Raw genomic sequence first — 20,090 nt, forward strand, 5'->3', positions numbered from 1 at the left:
CAAGAAGTGCGCTTATTGCAAGTCATATTCACCAGTTTACAGTAACGCAACATCTCTCTCTTCATGTGGATGCTTGGTGTGTTTATAAAAGCAGATAACAGTCAGATCTGATATAATCACCCCATTTACCTTTAATGTAGTTTTTGCTCTTCTAAACAAAGAGGAAACATTTACTCAAACATGAAAATGAATTTCCATTCAAACCCCCTGTTCTACAGGACAGAAGAACAGCATTAGGAATAAACAAAAATGAATTGTTCTTCACAGAAGCAGTTTATCCATTAAACAGTAAAGGAACACAAGGTACCTGATAAAAATCAGTGCTTTTTCTGAAATTGAAAAAAAAAGTGCACTCACCAAAGCAATCCTCTGTGCTGTTGTTCTCTGTTGTTCATACGTGGTACTGACAGCTGCACAGAGAGCATTTTTTACCACGCCACTTAATGTCAAATTAGGGTCAGCCCCATGCTTGAGGAGTTCAACCACTGCCTGAGAATGTGCATATGCAAATGTGGAAAATTAGTGGATCAAGAAGCCATTTTTGATAGTTTCACAGCACAAAAGTGAGAACCTAGTCACATCAGTCCAGACCCTAAAGCTTTCCAGTATTTAACACAGCATGCTTGGAATATCTGCTAGTACATGTCACAGATTTGTGATGTACAGTCCACACTGGTGAGGCCACACATGGAGTACTATGCCTAGTTCTGGGTTTCCCAGTACAAGAGAGATCTGGCGCTACTAGAAAGAATCCAACAAAGGGCCACAAATATGAGAAAGGGTCTGAAGCACCTGTGGTAGAAGGAAAGGCTGAGTAAACCTGGTCACTTAAGCTTAGACTAGAGGAGACTCAAGGTGTACATAATAATAGATAATGTCTATTTATAGAAGACGGATCCAGGCTCTTTTCAGTGGTGCCCAGTGCCAGGACAAGAGGCAATGGGCACAAACTGGAACACAAGAGATTCTATCCAAACATCTGGGAACACTACTGTGCAGGTGACAGACACTGGCATGGATTGCTGAGAGAGGTTGTGGAGTTTCCCTCCTTGGAGATGATCAAAAGCCACCTGGGCAAGCAGCTGTGGGTTCTGTTTGAGCATGGGGTTGGACCAGATAACGTCCAGCAGTCACTTCCAACCTTAACTTTTCTCTGATTCTGTGATACTGGAGCATACAGAAGCATGATTGAAAATGTCATCATGAGATACTTACCAATAGTGAAAAAGACAGAAAAGCATAGCATTAAAAATTACCTGTTCTAACAAAGATATATATATTTTTAAACACTTTACCACAAAGATAAGTATTAGATAGGTTGGTCACTTATATTCTATTAATCATTACTTCATCACATTAGCTTCTGAGAAGGCAGGAGAACCAGTAGCATTTGTTGGCTATGGGACTATTTTAATGGGAAATCCTAAATTTCAATTATTGTGTTGCAAGAAAACACTTTTTTTTTCCAGAAAAATACCAAAACTGTCTTTGAAAATTATGAAGACAGTGTAAGGAGCTCCCAATTGAAAGATTTCAGACAATTTATTCTATGTTGTATGCAGTTGTAGCTATTTCTATTATATCTTCTTCCATAGTCCACAATCTTTCCATATTACGTTGCATTCAGTTTAATTTTTATAATCTATTGTTTTCCAGTGAAATTTGTATCATTAAAGAATAGTAAAAAACACACAACAAATCTTTCCTATCATTTGTCTTGTGTATACTCTAAAATGTGATAGACTAAAAGGTAAAATGTTGGTTTCATCAAAAACATTGAAAAGGGTTTCCCCCTAGGTTTGCTTGTAGCTATGTTTCCAAGATAATAATTCTCTAGGTTATTAGTGTGCTTTTCTACTAGTGAAAGCAAGTAGAGAAGCAGAAATCATACCCCTACCCTGATCCTTGCAGCTGATTTCAACCACTAGGCTGCAGTCATGCTTGCTCCCTCAATGTCCTTCCCACAGCCTTGTGTGGTGACTGCACAGTAGCTGAGCTCAGTAGGGGTGCCTGGGTGCCACTCATTCTCCTCCCTTGCTTTATGTGTGTCCAGAAGCCCAGACACACAGAACTCTAATGCCATAGAGGCAGACATTGCTTGCAGACACGTCTGCTTCATTAGCCAATTTGCTTGTACGTCTTCTCTTGCACTATGCTGGCTGCTGTAGACCTGCTCTGAAGGGCCCAGTGTGGGCAAAAGGCAGTCAATTCCTTGCTCCAGGAAGACAGGTGCTAACTTCAGATATTGAATTCCACTGTGTGAACTACAGTCCTCGTCTGTGGAGTGCTAAGCCTCATTACATCCCAAAACTTTTCTAAGTCTGCTGATCTATGAAAAAATCAATGATCAGACTTCTTAATAAAAATAACTAGTTTTTGTCTTCTACACAGAAGAAAGTGTTCTGACATTTGGTTGGGTCGCTCTGGGCAGGGAGACAGCATGTCAGAAAATTGCATGTTCTTGTAATTCATCAAACAGAATACACTTCTCCAGATGTCCAGGCCTTCTGAATCCTACCCAAATATTTCTGGCTACCTCATCCTATAGTCATTTAGGACTCCTCTATTTCAGCTCATAAAGCACCCATAGGTTTAAAAGTAAAGTAAAAACTTCATTTTCACTGGAAATTTATGATTGCAAGCACCATTCATTATGCAGCTTGGCTGTCATCAGATAAGGCAGACAGAAATGAAGAAGTACATCAAAAAATTAAGGAACTTAAAGATACTCACCAAGTCATTCCCACTGGCAATTGCTAAGGAAAGTGGTGAATGGCCACTCCACAATATGTTTGGATTTGCCTTATGCATTAAAAGGAGACGGATAACATCTCTGGCATGCTTTGTAGGCAGGTAAGGTGGAAAAAGGTAGAATTAGATCATAATAAAGTCAACTTTTTAATATTAAATAAACATCATAATAATAGTATAATTGATAAAATGAGCTGCATAAAACACATTCAAAACTTTCACCTAAACAATGATGTTATAATAAAAATACACATCCATTTTCTTATGGCTGAGAGCCCAAGCACAGTGGTGTTATACGTAAAACCTCTCTGCAATTAGATTACCAAACCACATCATCTCCTGCTACAAGAGTGAAGGTATGTCTCTTGTCAAATACCATACTCCAAGTGTATGCATCCCAAATCTGCTAGAAAAATCTTACTATAATACGAAAACAAATGCACATAGGTTAGCGAATGCCAAAACTAAGACCATCTAACTTCAAATTGGCCTTGTGGATGATAAAAGTTAATGGCGAAGTAAGACATGGAAACTCGACTAAAAGAGTTTCCCTTCTCAAATGGAAATCCAAATCTTAAGAAAAATTTTCCCCCCAAATGCTAATACATTTTTAATCTGTACAATATTTATAGTTCAGTAGGAGAAGAGTTTACTCCTTGAATTCTGTCAGCAATAACAGATGAGATGTCTTCACTACTACTACTAATCATGCCTGACCAATCTGGTGGCATTCTATGATGGAGTGACTGCACCAGTTGACAAGTGAACACTGGCCAATGTCATCTACTTTGACTTCTGTAAGGCCTCTGACACAGTGCCACATGACATCCTGATCTCCAAATTGGAGAGAGATGGATTTGAAGCGTGGACCATTCAGTGGATAAGGAATTGGCTTGAAGGTCGCGCCCAGAGAGTGGTGGTCAAGGGCTCCATGTCCAGGTGGAGGCCAGTGGCAAGTGGTGTCCCTCAGGGGTCTGTCTTGGGAGCAGTACTCTTTAATACCTTTAACAATGACATTGACAGTGGCATTGAGTGCACCTTCAGCAAGTTTGCAGACGACACCAAGTGGTGCAGTTGATACCAAAGCACGAAGAGATGCTGTTCAAGGGGACCTGGACAGGCTGGAGGAGTGGGCCTATGTGAACTGAATGTGGTTCAACAAGTCCAAGCGCAAGGTGCTACACCTGGGTCAGGACAATCCCAGACCAGAGTACAAACTGGGAGAAGAACTCATTGAGAGCAGCCCAGCAGAGAAAGACTTGGGAGTTCTAGTGAATGAAGCTTGACATGAGCCAGCGGTGCATGGTGCATGCAACTCAGAAGGCCAACTGCATCCTGGGCTGCATCAAAAGAGGAGTGGCCAGCAGGTCAAGGGAGGTGATTGTCCCCACTTGGAGTACTGTGCCCAGATTTGGTGCCCCCAGCATGAGAAGGATGTGGACCTGTTAAAGCAGGTCCAGAGGAGGGCCACAAAGATGATCAAGGGGCTGGAGCGCCTCTCTAATGAAGAAAAGCTGAGAGAGCTGGGGATGTTCAACGTAAAGAAGAGAAGGCTCCAGGATGACCTTATTGTAGCTTTTCAGTACTTAAAGGGGGCTTACAAAAAAAGATAGAGAGCAACTTTTTGCTCAGTCAGATAATGATAGGACAAGGGGGAATGGTTTTATACTAAAAGAGGGGAGATTTAGATCAGAGGTTAGGAGGAATTTCTTCACTCAGAGGGTGGTGGGGCACTGGAACAGGTTGCCCAGAGAAGCTGTGGATGCCCCATCCCTGGAGGTGTTCAAGACCAGGTTGGTGGAGGCCCTGGTCAACCTGGTCTAGTGAAGAGTGTCCCTGCCCATAGCGAGGGGGAGGGGGGGAATTAGGTGATTTTAAGGTCCTTTCCAACCCGAGCCATTCTATAATAGTGAGTTTTCTCATTTGAGATTAGCTTAGAACTACTCTCTATGAGCAGAGCCTCAGATGCTATGCTCTTACCTCACTGTTATCCTCTCTTTCACATGCAATATGCAGTGCACTTCTTCCACCTTCTTCAGGAACAGGACCACCATTGGAAGAGAAGTACTGTCGTGGCGGTCCTGCTTCGTTTTTCAGTTGCAAAGTGACACCACCTGACAAGTTGGTTTCCTTGTCTTGAGGCTGATGAATCTAAGTGAAATTAGGTGCACATTTGTAACATATCTTAAAGATAAGTTAACAGAAAATAAACCTGCTTGGTCAATCATTGATCTGGATGTAAAATCATGAATAAGACTTGTTCAGCCCCACAAAATCCACAGCTCCCCTTTTCCTACTTTCTTCCTGACATTCATGTTTCAACTGCCAGACTGCTTTAGGACTGCACACTAAGAAGTTTAATAAAACCACTTGAGGAATCTAAGGAAAGAAAATTTTAGAGATATAAGTTAATAGCTTACTGGGCCAAATGATACAGTTTAGGAAGTGGGAGAGAAGAAGCAAGCACAAAGGGCTTTCCTTGAGTCAAACTCATTCACATGTCATTCACTTAAGGTCTATGAATACCAGCCAGTACCGGCCAGACCAATACAAAAGAATATATTTGAGAAAGTAAATCCTGCCTACACAATGTCTGGGAATTCTGCAATTGAATACTGTTTCTACTTAAGAACAAGCTACTGAAATACGAACTGAAAAAAAAGCCATCTAAATCCCTGTGCTGCAAACGTTCACCTTAGTCCTTGTCACAGTAAGAAAAAAATCTATCAGTGCAGTTATATAAGCCAACTCCTTTTTTTAAGTAACTGGGGCCAAATGGTATGCCAGGGACCTGGCCAACAACATCACAAGGCCACTCTAGTTATCTCTGAATTTTCATGGTGAGCTGGGGGGGATACTAATGGCCAGCAAATAGAAAACATCACTCTTATGGGCAAGAATGAAGGGAACAATAGGCTGGTCAGCCTCACCTTAGCCTATAGGAAGCTGACAGAAAAATCTTTTTGAGAAATCACCTCCAAACATATTCAGGATAAAGTGACTGGGAGCAATCACCATGGATTTGCAGTGGGAAAACCATGCCTGACGGATATGATAGCCTTTTATGACAAGATGAGCATCTCAGTGAAAGATGGAAAAACAGTGAATGTTATTTATCTTGATTACAGCAAGGCTTTCAATAATGTCTCACAGACAGTGAGGTGGATCATGGCTTGTGATCAGCAGCTGGAAGTCCAGCTGTGCTGTACCCCCAGGTGGTTACCAGGGCCAATACTATATAACATCTTCATTAATTACCTTGATGCTGGGACAATGTGCACAGTCAACAAGTAAACAGACAATACAAAACTGGGAAGAGTGGTTGATACACCAGACAGTGCTGCTGCTACTCAGTGGGAACTGGAGAGGCTGAAGAATTGGGCAGAGAAGCATGCCAACAAATTCAGCAAAGGGAAATGCAAAGTCCTTTACCTAAAGAAGAATAACGCAAGGAACCAGTACATCACGAGGGCCAAACAGATGGAAAATAAATAAATAAATAAACTTTCCAGAACAGGACCTGGAAGTCCTGGTGGAATGTAAGTTGAACACGAGCCAACAATGTGCCCCTGCAGCATAGAAGATCAACAGCATCCCAGTGTGCACAAGGAAAAATGTTGTGACTGAACAGGTTGCCCAGAGAACTTGTTCTTGGAGATTCTCAAAAAACAATTGGACTAGATACTGAGCAACCTGCTACAATTGATCCTGCTTTGAGCAGGGATATTGTACTGCACAATCTTCAGAGGTTCCTTCCAACCTTTCAACTGTTCTAGTAAGATAATTCCATCATCACAGGACTTCAAGAAATTTCTCAGGTAATAAATGCCAGAAAAAACACATTTTGCTGGTTATAGCTCCAGCAGCGGTAGAGAGTTATCATCACACATGGCAACTCTAACTAAAAAGTTCTATACTACAAAAAAAGCATATTGCTGAGCTGGCTTTCTGCAATTCTGGAAGCATAGTGAATGCTCCAGGAACCCAACAGAGGCAGCCTAGATTCAAGGAAATGAGACATAGACAGACAGCAATAGCTCAGCTCCATGGAGATGAAACAAGCAGGTCTCATCATACATTTTTGTTGTCATTATGTCTTCAGACACTTCTACTAGAGCACAAAAGAGATTTGTGATTTCTTTTTAGTATAAGACGTGACAGCAAAATACTCTAGTGCATCAAAACAGAAGAATGCATTTACTGCAACCCAATACTATTGACCTCAAATGGATTTTTCTTATTTTTTAAAGGTTATCCCAATAGACTGCAAAGATTTCACTGTGAAATCAAGCAGGCAGAAAGCTCAAATCCCTGCTTAGGTCCTGTGCAGTCTGAATATCAACAGCTGAAAGAAGATGAGATCAGAAAGCAACTCACCTTGTCTGGACCATAAACCTCATTTCCATCTTCTGCCCTTGCGTCAAGATCTAGGACAGAATTTAGGAGGTATTGCATTATCTGGACTCCTTCCTCCCCAGGAATTGAGGCAGCTATGTGGAGAGGAGTTAAACCCCCTAACTGAAAACACAAACACAGCATTAAGATGTAAAGCATAAAGCATAAGCTTAAAGCATTATGTTTATCACAAACAGAAATTAAGCACCACCAAATATTATTTTTTTTCTGATGAATAAAATAAGATCACTCTTCCTACGTGTTGCGTCTCACTAACAGTTACCATAAACCTAGAACCTAGTGCTACAGAACTATGGAACACTAGAGGTCCCAGACACTCAGCTTGGATGTAGATGATAACAACAGCTTTACCAACTTGAGGAACAGTTCCACAAGCATTCCCCAGCCACTCACAAGCTTGGCAACCAAGGAAATGTATTGAGAAAAAAACAAACAAACAAACAAACAAACAAAAAAAAAAACCCTCTGAGAATAAGAAACGTTGAGTTCTTCTTACTAAAAAAAGTATTTGAGATAAACAGTTTAAAGAGCTTGCTCTCCATTCTAAAGCTGATTCTAAGACTGAAGGTATTTTACCGTAGGGCACTAAAGCTGCAGCATGCATCTAGAACACCCCCAATATGAATTATAATCCAGTAAAACCTTGGATGGAAGACGCACATCAGTCCTGGCTCCCCTTTCTACAAGGAGTTTCACTGCCTCTGCATCTGCAGCTTTAACAGCAAAGAATAGAATGTGTGGTGGAACCCAGGCTACATTGGGATCTGCACCTCGGCGAAGCAGAAGTTGGATTGTCTCCCATCTCTTCTGTTGCCTAGAATTGACATGAAAAATACCAGAATAACTTATTAGCAACTTTCAAGAAAAATGTCAAATCTACTGGACTAAGATGACCCCCAGGTAATAGAAATTAAAGCTGTCACTTTGCAAAGGCAGGACATGGCACTGTTTAGGGAAGCATCACAACTGTCCTACACCACTCAGGCAATGGTATTATAACCTGAAGAGGGAACAAACCTACCAGTGTATCTCAGCCCTCTAAGCTAAAGGGGCAGCATGCAAAAGCAGTCCCTGTGGTCATAAAAAGCTCTTGCATGGGCATCTATAGGCAAAGCTAGGCAAATTTCTCTGTACCCCCACCAGTCACTCACATGTGACATGTAAGCATTGAGTTTTAGAATTGTTTAAATCAAAGAAACAGACTTATATGTCCTGTAATCAATATTTCATTAGAAGGTTCTTTCCTCAGTAATACCTCATTCATCCATCCCAAGAAAACAAAGCTATATTTCCCTTAAACAAAAACTGGAACAGGAGCTATATTAGACTAGAACAGTATATTTCAGGAGGCTTACCTATGATTCCCTCTGCATTTTCATGTAGTCTAACTATCCACACACCCCAAAGAAAAACATGACTCCACCAAAAACATTTTAAAAAAATGGTGGGCAAACAACACTTGGAAGTCACTTAGAAACTCTATCACAAAGTGTTCTCAGCAGAGACTTATATTCTCAGGCATAGTATTAAATCAGTTTTACTCAGTTCAATGTATCTTTATATTCCAGTGAAGAGCATGCAATACACACAACGTTTCAGACAAGAATAATTATGGGAGGACATGACACAGAAGTAAAATATAAGGGGTCAAGGCCACCAGGAATTTTCAGTTTCAGAGTTTCAATGTAGCAGAATGACCTCCAGTGGCATAAAATGCAACACAAAATTTTTGTCATCTCCAGTGATCACTCTGGTCACAAAGCAAAAGGCAATTATGTGGCCCTTTCAAGAATCCAAATGACTAAATAGCTAGACTATGTTTCAGGTGATAGTGTCGAACAGACACTTGCAGAAAACAACCAGGAAGTTCATATGGAGTCAAGACTTCAAGAAGTGAAAGTATTCATTTCCTTCCCCCTGTCAATACTACACTGTAAGTGTGCACTGCATACTTAGCATCTTTTCACTTTTTGCTAACAAGAAACCTTGTCTTGCTCAAGCACAATGTCCTTTGATTGAAAACACTTTTCTTCTGCTATCTTTGCCCACTGTCTGCCTGAGTTACCTTAGAGTGTATAAACAATGAGGGCTTCTACTGACATGAAAACAAGATCTACCTAGTGAAACATGCAAAAAAAATCTTTCCCTGCAAGGGATGTACCCTTCTGTGAAACAGTGAAATACTGTTACCTTCTTTGTACAAAAGGGTTTTTATGAGGGTTGATCTCCCATTTACAGTGTATGCGACTTACTTTAAGATTATGCCTTCAGCCCCAACAACTGTTTCTGAGGATTCTGATTGTTCACTCCTCTTAAGATTTAAAAAAAGAAAGAGGTTACAAAAATGAAAAAAGAAAAAAAAAAAAAGACTTCTAGTGACTCAGCATATTAACACATTAGAACAGTAACACACTGCAGCATACAATTATAATGGAATCCAGTTAATAAGTGCTAGAGAACATAGGGAGAGACTCTTTATCACAGAATCACAGAATGCTTGAAGTTGGAAGAGACCTCTGTGTCCATCTGGTCCAACCGCCCTGCTCAAGCAGGGCTACCTACAGCTGCTTGCCCAGGACCATGTCCGAGCAGCTTTTAAAGATCTCCATGGAAGAGACTCCACAACCTCTCTGGGCAGCCTATGCTAGTGCTCCACTACCTGCACAGCACAGAAGTGCTTCCTGGTGTTTAGGTGGAACCTCTTGTGTTCCGGTTTGTTCTCATTGCCTCTTGTCCTGGCACTGTGCACCACTGACAAAATCCTGGCTCCATCCTCTTTGCACTCTCCCTTCAGGCATTTATAGACACTGATGAGATCCCCCTGAGCCTCCTCTTCTCCAGACTTAACAGTCCCAGCTCTCTCAGCGTATTCTCATAGGAGAGGTGCTCCAGTCCCTCCCTTCATCATCTTGGTAGCCATCCACTGCACCCTTTCCCATATGCCTATGTCCCTCTTGTACTAGGGGAGACGGGATGGGACAATGGGATACAGTACTACTGCTGCAGCCTCACCACTGCTGAGTTTATCAGGGAGTGTAGCAACAGGACAAGGGTTAATGGTTTTAAACTAAAAATAGTTATGTTTAGATTAGGTGTAAGGAAGAAACTTCATGATGAGGGTGGTGAGGCACTGGAGCAGCTTGCCCTGAGAAGTTGTGAATGCCCCATCCCTGAAAGAGCTCAATGCCAGGCTGGATGGGACTTTGGGCAACCTAATCTGATGGAAGTCGTCCCTATCCATGGCAGGGAGGTTGGAACTAGATGATCTTTAATCTCCCTTCCAACCTAAACCATTCCATGATTCCATGATCCAGCTCAGAGAAAAAGTGAAAGCAACATTTATTTTTCCTTGCTGAATCTCAGAGACTGTGACAGACAGAATTAAGCACAGAAAGATCCTCTATCTATTCCCAATTACTTTGTATTACCTACAAAATGAGAGGTAATAGCTTCATATTTGTTTCTGTTAAATTTTGAGCAGTTGCTTTGTATTGATCTCTTACTCCCCTTCTCCCTTTCCCATAAAAATATGGCTACTTTAGCAATTGGCCACCACTTAGATATACTCCTGGAAATGGAACAAGGACTTCTGAGCAACCAAAGATTATTCGGTCCTTAATTTCCAACAAGTTTGCACAGTATACGGGCCACTATCTTTCTAATCTCTTTTGAAAGTCTCAGTAGCACCCTTCCATTTCTAGCATTCACTGAAGTATCTCTACCTGCTCAGACCCCTTTCTTATCTATTATGTCATCCTGGCTAGTGATTCCTGACACTCCTTGTTTTCATATCCTTTACTATTCCCAGGTTTGCACTATTGTTAAATGTATATTATGGTCTAGATAAGAAGATTCAGAGCAGACATTTCTCTTTGCAGCAGGATGAAGGCTAGGGAGGCTAGGGTTCCTTTGTGAACCCCTCCTCGCCCCCCTTCTCAGAGTGATCAGGAGCCTTCTGACAGTACAATTGCTTTTTACTAGCCACCTCAATGATGACAGCAGGATTTTATAGTACTAGGAGAATCACCTACCTCCTATTGTTCTAATTACACTTCTATGAATCCCACCAATTGTCCTGCTGCATCTTCATTGTCTTAAACACCTAGAAAACATGGCCTGACATCTCTGCTATTGAAACAGTGCCTTATTTCACTTGCAGAGTTACTTGTTACTGCAGTGGAGCTCAGTCCTTTGAGTTCGAAGTCAGCATTAAGAGTATGGATTATTCTGCATCCTCAGAGTGCAAAATGCACAAGAGTTATGATTTTTCATATGGAGTACACACAGTAATTTTAAAAATCAAGCTTACAACTTGAGAAGATAATACATTATATTCTGTCCTTTTCCGTAAGAAGCAAACAAACCTTGTTACTGTGCAAGTTCCTCTCAGCAATATTACCCTTAAAAGATTCTTCTGGATAATAGAGAATAAAACACATGGAGAGAGCAGATAATCCTTCATCACTACACTTATTCACATCCGCTCCACTATCAAGAAGAAGATTGATAACATCATTGTGGGAATGAACCTGTAGAGGGGAAACACCCATACTTGTACACATATGTACACACTTCTAGCTTTTGACATGAAAAAAAAAATATAACAGTTTTAAAGTAGTGCTAATTTAGCTAATTCAAAATTGTATTTCCCACAAAATAGAAACTCAATATTGAACTAGGTCTTCAAGATTTCAGAATACATGTTTCAGCTAAATTCCATTTTCAAGTACACCCTTCTTTTTTCTTCCTTCTTTAAGAGAATTCAGAAAGAGACTAGATGTTTACAGGAGAAATAGTGTTCTAGATTACTATCTTGATTTTACTAGCAATTTACAATGAATGCCAAGTATTCAAGTAGCAAAAAAGGCACAAATAAAAAGATTGGGGAAGGGAGATTTCATGTCCCTCCTACAGGAATTGAAGTTGTGCTTGCATGGTTTCAAGCCACCATCAAAACCATTTCAGCAAAACCAGAACAACTGTCTGAATTTGATTTTGGCGAGGAGAAAAAATAAGGGCATCATCATATCCAAGAACATACATGTAGGTCTACTGCATAATCTTAACCTAAAATCAAGCTTCACATTTGAAATCATTCCTAATATTTAACCAAGGTCTTATTTTAGATAATTTATTTCCATGGGTTTTGGCATGATACCAGGCATTACAGATTCTACTCATGCCAGAACTCTTTTCTGTTTTTCTTGTTTACTGAACATTCCTTTCATATCATGTAATGAAACGACAACAAATTTATCCAGCCTACTATAGCAGGAATTTTGTCATTGCGTGGTAGAGTCATGCTTAGTCTTACCGCAGCAGCAGCAAGTGCTGTGTATCCATGTCTATCAGCTACATCTGGATGAGCAAGTTCATTCCTCAGAATTGCATAGACCCCATCAAAATCTCCTCTTGCTGCCTTCTGAATTAAGTGTTCTGCAGCAAGTTCCCTGGGGCCTGAAGGCCCATGACTACTGCGGATTCCACTGAGAATGAGGTTGATATCTGAAATGAACTCCACTTGACAGTGCCTAGAAAACGACAAAAACAAAAACAAAAACAAAAGCACTGCACAACTAAGCAGCTAGGTATTCTTAGATCACTAGCACAGTTAAAGAAAAAAACACATAAGAAGAAAACATGGAGATGATCAGGATGGACAAATAAGGCCAGCTATAATTAAATATAAATATCTATTTCAGATAGCACAAGCTTGCTTACATTACAGGAAAAAAGGCAAACCAGTGTATTAAGTGTTAGCAGCAGCACACAGATTTTAACTACAGAGGAGTTCAAATATCCAACCATCAAAATATCTGCTAAAAGAAGAAAACAAAATCTAATTTCCGAGTATTTCAATGAACCGATTTATCATGTACACACAGGATAACTGTTCACAATTAAATTTTCATCACTTGCTTTACCTAGGACTACAAAATATGCATTCCTGGCTTGTGTTTCCATCAACAAAGCAAAGAAGAAAATACTCCACTGGCTGAAAGAACACTTCCACATACAAGGACAAAGTTACATATAAATACCGAGATTCAGTCAGCAGTTGTATTAACTGTAGACTAGCTGCAGCACGTTTTGTATTGCCTTGAGGAGAAGAGTCAAGACAACCACTAAAAGGTATGAGTGGCCAGATTCACAGTTCTTTGGAAAATCTGCCACTATGTCTCTTCATGTTTCCACCTCTGCGCAAGACACTGCACTCTCTAAAGAGAAATGGTCATCTCTCACAGGAGACAAGGGCTGTGAAGACCTAATTCCTTTCAAAACTGGACTTCCAGGAATTCTGAGAAGCAAATAATTAATTTTTAATGCTATTTTTATAGCTGTTACCAGGATAAAACCAATGTTTGACATAAAGGAGAGAAACTTCATTTAATTTGTGAACTGAGAGCTGATTATTGTTTGTTTGTTTTCTTTTTCTTTTTTTTTTTTTTTTTAAATCCTCATTGCCAACTTGTAATCTCAAGATCTCATAAAAAGAATCTGGAGTACATTTTCCATCATGCAACTTAAATTTTAAAATAATGAACACAAAATAATGCAGAGAAGAAAAAAATCTAAAAATCTATATAAAATGAACAAATCATCAACAGTTACCTGTGCTTATAAGCATGCATTTGCATTCTAACCAGCAAAGGTGTTACATTTGCAACAGGCCAGTGGTCCTCCTCAGGCAGCTTTGTGGTGTTCTGAAAATACCAAGCATCACATTCTTCCAGGAAGGAGTGAGTCAAAGCAAGATGATCTGTGTTATGAGAATATGCAAAGACTCCTTCAGGAAAAATATCCTTATCATCAAAAGGGAGATGTTTATAGCTATGGAGAAAAGGGTCCTCCTTAACAGAAATATACTTCCTTTGAGACCTGTCGTCAATATATCTGCAGTGTTCTGGATAATCCAAGACAGAAAAATAACCAGGTACTTCAGCACACAGTTTAATTAGATGATTCCCATGCCACAAGCCAACATCCTGACAGCCATCTGGATAGCTTTCAATCCCTGGTCCAAACCGCTCATCGCATTTGTACAGCCCCTTTTTGGAAACAATTACGTTAGTATCAGTCAGAGATCAAACAAGTTATACAAAAAAGTCTGGTTTCTCCTTAGATTAATCTGTCTAGTTCTGGCCTTGGTGACCCAGTTCCTATTGACAGACTGCTGAAGCCATTCTGAACTGCAAAGCCCTCACATTCTCTTTGGTATATATTAGATATTAAAAGAAAATTTTCCAGGCATCAGTTTTTTAGTTCTGGACAGATGGTATCACATTTTATCCTTCAGTATTTCCCTGTGCAAAAGTTCAGTACACCAGAAGATGAGCAGTGGAAATGAGTGCCCTAACCCACTGGAGATCAAAGCATGAAGCTTTTTCTCTCATCCACAAAAATGTTAAGGGAGCTGCTTGAAACATACCAACAAACAAACAAACAAAACTGACTTTGAAAGGCTAGGAAATTAGGAAATCACAGTAGCAACATAGTATTTTTCCAGTTACCTGAAATTTTTTGCCATCCTTCCATTCCAGGGTCCCATAGCCTTCCACATGGCCAAGATAGAATGCTCCTGTGAATTTGGAACCATCAGGCTGGTAGCAAATACCCTTCCCATGGCGATGGTCCATGTAGAACTGTCCCACATATCTCTGTAATCCACAACAAAGGAAAAAGATAACAAGGATGATATAACTGAGTGGACAGAAATAAGTGTTGCCTCCTTAACTGAAACAGAGCAGGACTAACAGGGTGAAGGAGATCAATATATGAAAAGATCTCAAGATCTCAAGTCCATTTTAGTCACAAGCTTCAGAAATCAGTCAGGATTTACCAATTGCTCCCAGCAACTGTTTCAGTATGCAGCTAGCCATCAGCAGTCCACACTACTTCAGCAAATGTATCTCAGTGTCGTTGGATATACCCTGTCTAGTGATGCAGGTTAAACCAGCATCTATCAAGTGTTCAACAGCTTTCATAAGGACTTGCATACCAAAACATATGCAGTGGGAAATTCTGCATTCAAAGCAAATTTGAAAGCAGTAGAACTGTGAAAATACAAGTTTGGCTCAAAACCAAGCTATTATGAACACACTCTAATGCAGAAAAATCTAGCAAAACCAAATGAAAAACATCTCACCAAAAAAACACCTAGCTATGTGCTTGCAAATGACTTATTAATGAAACAGAAGGAAAAAGCTCCACATATGGAGAATGCTCCACATATGTTCCTAATTCCAGATGATGAAATTATGTTTGGCATGTGATTGTGACCAAGGGCTCAGAAAGCATGTGCAAGGAGATGACCTGGGTTCAGAAAACAAACAGAGGCAATTGGTTAGCCTCTTTCTAGGGCAATCAGCCCCTGATATCGGAAAGAAATTGTCTTAGGTTGCAGGATAAACTTACAACAGTCAGGAAAAATGGGGACCTGCCTACCAGGTCCGCTGGTTGAAATAAAGCTAGGGAATGAAGAAGTGAAGCTTGAATTTTTTGTTGGTTACGGGAGCTTCTTTCTCTGTGTTAATTAGTCTGTAAATGTAATAGGAGCAACTGGCCAACAGGAAAAGGCTTTTTTTTTTGCAATGCTTGAAATTTAAATTGGGAAGAATGATTGGAATTACAAAATGAGAAAAACAGTCAAGTTTGTTTCATGGTACTAGATTTAAAGGATGCCTTTTTCTGCCTGCCCATGGCAACTGAAGACCAGAAACTCTTTGCCTTTGAGTGGGAAAATAATAACAGAGGATGGAAAACTCAGCTTACTTGGACAGTGTTACCACAGGGGTTCAAGAATAGCCCCACCATATTCAGGAACTGTGATCTTGACATTTGAAAGACCCCCTTCGGGAAAAGGGGGCACTGTTGCAATACGCAAATGATAGCTACTGAAGAAGAAAAGGAATGTGTATTGTATATCCCAACTGTTGAGGGATTCTTGAAACAGCAAGGAGGCCATGACTTGCTGCAGCTGAGCAAACCAAGCTACCAGGATGACTACAAGAAGTTCCCATGACAGTGTTCCCACATCGCCCAATTGAGGAATTTAGAAAAATATTGTTGCCAGTAGCTGGCTTCAAGGACGGGATCGACATGACTGCTAATCACAAGGGGGTTGTTTTCTTGCAGGTGGGGTTGTTTTCTTGCAATTGTTTGTCTGAGTGCTTTTGACCAATAATATTGTGTGAGACACTATCTGCCCCTGTTAAGTTTGCTATAAAAGTCAGGCTATTCAGGTAATAGAGAGAGAGCATGATCTGACCATACTAGTGTCCGTCGTGTTTTTGGCCGTTCTTCCTGTAACAGTTTTTTAATCCAGAATGGTCTCTCAAGCATGTTGAATTGCTAATACAAAATTAACATCTCAGCAGTTCAACCAGCCTGCTCTCCTTTCCTAAAGATATCATTTGAAGAGTAGACAATATGGTCACAAAAGCAAGCACACCTCAGGGGCAGGACATGAAGAGACTTAACTGGAATGCTAGGAACAGGATTAAGAGTTTTAAATGGAATTGATTCAGAAATATTAATGAATAAGCTAGCCACAGCAACAAGTGATTAGACAAAACTAAAACAGCCCCTACAATCATCCTTATTGGCATTGGGAACTAGCCAATAGCAAGTTTCAAAGGTGTTACCGAGATGGGAAAAGGCTGAAGACCAACACCACAAACTAATAACAGATGCACGTAGTATGGTTCAAGATAAGGTATCTTTAGCTCTTAGTTGTACACAAGCACAGTTATGGATGCAGGCAACGGCTGCCTTGATCATCGGAGAAGGAGGTGAAGGCATTTTTCCAGCTGAAGTCCAAAAGACTGTTTGGGACAATGCCAATGATTTTGAGAAGTTCCAATCTTGGCGGACTCTGGTAAATTTTACCTATGATCCCATTGTTAACATGGCTACTGCCTTTGTGCTTACTGTAAGTAATGCCACAGTTTATGTTATCCACCCCATCATTGCACTAGGATTAAACCATGAGGAGACAGTTCTCTATCCTTTGGAGCATAGAACATGGGCACAGATGGAGAATGGGAAATGGCAGTCTGTAAATCTAGAATCACATGTTACCCAGCAACAACAAGGATTTATTTGTGAAAGCAACACAATTAATGCTCAGGATGTATGTCTTGACATGGAGCAAGCTGTTTGCCACTTTGAAATTCATCCAAATACTAGTCAAAAGACTGTGCTTGTATATATTGGTCAAGGCTGTGTAAGTTTAAGAACTGCTTGTGCTTTTGTAGAAGTAGATAAGGAAAACATAACTCTCCCTAGCAAAAATCACTCTAACTTTTGTATTTGTAACTTTGTTAGAATCGTCGAGTGTGATTTTCTATATTTGGCACCAGTGGTATCCCACCAGCTGATCAAGTCGAACAACACAATGTATCACAAGTTATTACCTACAGCTATTGGGATGAACCTCATGTTAGTGAAGCAACTAGTTAAACACCAAGACCTGATCAAAATTTTAAAAAGCATTCAGGAAAATGGAAAGAAGACTCTAATCACTGTCCATCATGATACAAAGGAAATAAGAAGAGTTTTGCAAAGAGTAAAACAAGACACAAATCACAACTGGTGGGACGCACTCTTTGGATGGTCGCCAACTGCAACTGGGATTTTGAACACCTCGAGATACCCAATTATTGTTTTACTGATAATAGTTGGTGTAAGTTTAATATTGTCTTTTGTAATACTTGTTTGGAATTGGAAATTGTTACAACAAATGGCTATATTAGCTTCCCTGACAAAAGTACGTAGCAAGGCATTGAGGGGTACATATCACAGAGACTGGGAACAAGAGTTTTTGTATTAAGTAAAAGAATTTACTAGATTTTCCAAAAAAGGGGGGACTGAAACATGGGATTAGAAATTAGAGAGCGATTGATTAAGAATGAATATGTAGGCAACACTCATTGCTTAATATGTGCTACATTTGTGATGTGCCTGTGCTGCGCTTAGGCCTCCAGATAACAGGAGCCTCTGGGACCCCAAGAACCAGATCAAACCAACTTTATGGTTCAGACCATGGCCCCTGTGACCAAGGGCTCAGAGATAAGGAGGACGGTTCTTAAAAGGGCAAGAAAAAGAATGTCAAACATGCAAGGCCTCGAGATAACAGGAGCCCCTCAGACCCGGAGAACCGGACCAAACCAACCTTATGGCCCAGATCGTGACCAAGGGCTCAGAGAGCATGTGCGAGGAGATGAGGTGAAAAGTTCAACCCTGATGAAGACATCTTACTTCATCCTCATGACCCTCAGCGCCCACCACCAGAAGGCACTGCGCAAGCACAGAGGGGAGGAGTTTATGGAAATGACTTATTGGAGCTAACTTTAATACTAAGTAGGGACAGCTTATGAATATGTATAGGCATACTGGGAAACCTCATGCATATGTAAATCTTTACTGCATATAACCGAAGCAAGTTGCCATGTTAGAGGCACACGACTTTGGTGGGACTACCCCCCATGCCACCCAACGCTGAATAAACATACCTACTTTACAGTCTTACTGATTGTGGAGTCAGCTTTCTGTAAGTCAAATCCACCTGGTGAATGTGCTCTCAGATGTTACACAGACACTAGGAAAGCAATTGCCTTACTCAGGAATAAGCTGAAACTACTTAGTTTGGCAGAGAGTTATATCGAGGAAAACCTGCATTTCAGAGACACATCTCCTTACAACAAAGTGATGCCATGAAAGCATTACCTCCAAAACATCACCTTGTATATTTCATAGCTGGAAGGGGCTACTCTGCAAAGCACGGAACTAAAACAAAGGGGGGACAGGAGGACAGAGGGCCTTACTTGGCTGGCTCCGTGCGGCCGGGCAGGGCAGGGCAGGGCAGGGCAGGCCCCCGGCACGCTGCTACTCGGACGGAAAAAACGAAGGCGCCTCCGCCCACCCCTCTCCCCTCGGGACCACAGACGAGTACCCCGGCAGCGGCGTACCTCGCCGGCCCCCGGCCCGCAGAGCAGGCCCCGGCCGCCACAGGGGCCGCATGCGGTCGCCCCCGCCTCCTCACCGCCGCCGGCCACCGGCTGGCCGGCAGCTCGCCCGGCATCGGTCGCCATGGCGGCCCGGTGGGAAGGCGAGCAGAGAGAGCGGCACCGGCAGCGCCCCGGCCCTCCGCAGCGCCCGGGCCCGGCGACGCTGCGCTTCGGCCGTGATGGGGGCGTTGCCACGGAGACCCCGGCGGGCTGGCACCGGGGGAGAGGCAGCGAGCGGGACCGGTCCGAGCGCCTTCGGACCCCGGTCGGCCCTGCCAGCAGAAGGGCTTCCCCGCGTTGCGCCAGCCAGGCTCAGCCACCCTGGCACTCGCGGCGTTTCGCCCGTGTCCACACGCAGCCTGTGGGAGGCCCGAACTCCTTCCTAGCAGCCGGAGCCCCACGCTGGCGGGGGCTGGCTCTGAGGAACGGTTTCTGAGAAAGGCATCGTTCAAACACGCCACGGCACACAAGCAGCCCCTCGCTTGCTGGGGACAGGGAACAAGAACTTGGCTTGGCACGGTGCAGTCCGGCAGGTTGCCGAGAGAAGCACGGGCCATGACAGGTAAGGCAGAAAAACAGCACGCAGGTGCTGCATAGGAGAACGCTCGGGGGCTGGAATTATTTCCCTGGATGAACAGACAGCCAACAACTCTGTCCCGGCCCGTCCTGGTGCAGACCCAGCCTGGTCCCTGCTTTCACAGCTGGTGCTTGTCCCCCCTTCCCCCTGCACTCACACCCTCGTGGCACTTTTGCCAGACTTTTTCAGCCCACGTGTGCAGGTATCATATCAAACCCATGCAGTGTGCTTGAATTGAGTGATGAACTTCAAGCTTGTGTCGTTGATTAGAGCAGGACTAAGAGCAGAGTGTAAACAGCTGTCTCAGAAATACACAAAATCTGTAAGCCCAAGGTACC

General features: G+C 41.9%; 1 protein-coding gene across 1 annotated transcript in view; it reads right to left on the reverse strand.

Moving 5' to 3' along the window:
- The window catches only part of LOC311218765 (ankyrin repeat and MYND domain-containing protein 1-like), a gene marked incomplete at both ends in the record, with an annotated part of 35,297 nt that extends 16,038 nt beyond the window's left edge, over positions 1–19,259 (reverse strand). The window contains 11 exons of the mRNA XM_084301618.1: positions 358–489; positions 2,734–2,841; positions 4,732–4,893; positions 7,129–7,269; positions 7,810–7,981; positions 9,420–9,478; positions 11,532–11,696; positions 12,482–12,698; positions 13,780–14,216; positions 14,679–14,825; positions 19,137–19,259. Coding sequence (XP_084157744.1) covers positions 358–489; positions 2,734–2,841; positions 4,732–4,893; positions 7,129–7,269; positions 7,810–7,981; positions 9,420–9,478; positions 11,532–11,696; positions 12,482–12,698; positions 13,780–14,216; positions 14,679–14,825; positions 19,137–19,259 — 1,863 coding nt within the window. The remainder of the gene's footprint in view (positions 1–357; positions 490–2,733; positions 2,842–4,731; positions 4,894–7,128; positions 7,270–7,809; positions 7,982–9,419; positions 9,479–11,531; positions 11,697–12,481; positions 12,699–13,779; positions 14,217–14,678; positions 14,826–19,136) is intronic.
- Positions 19,260–20,090: the final 831 nt, after the last annotated feature.

The sequence above is a fragment of the Netta rufina genome, assembly GCF_964035555.1.
Source record: "Netta rufina genome assembly, chromosome: 25".
Lineage (NCBI taxonomy): Eukaryota > Metazoa > Chordata > Aves > Anseriformes > Anatidae > Netta > Netta rufina.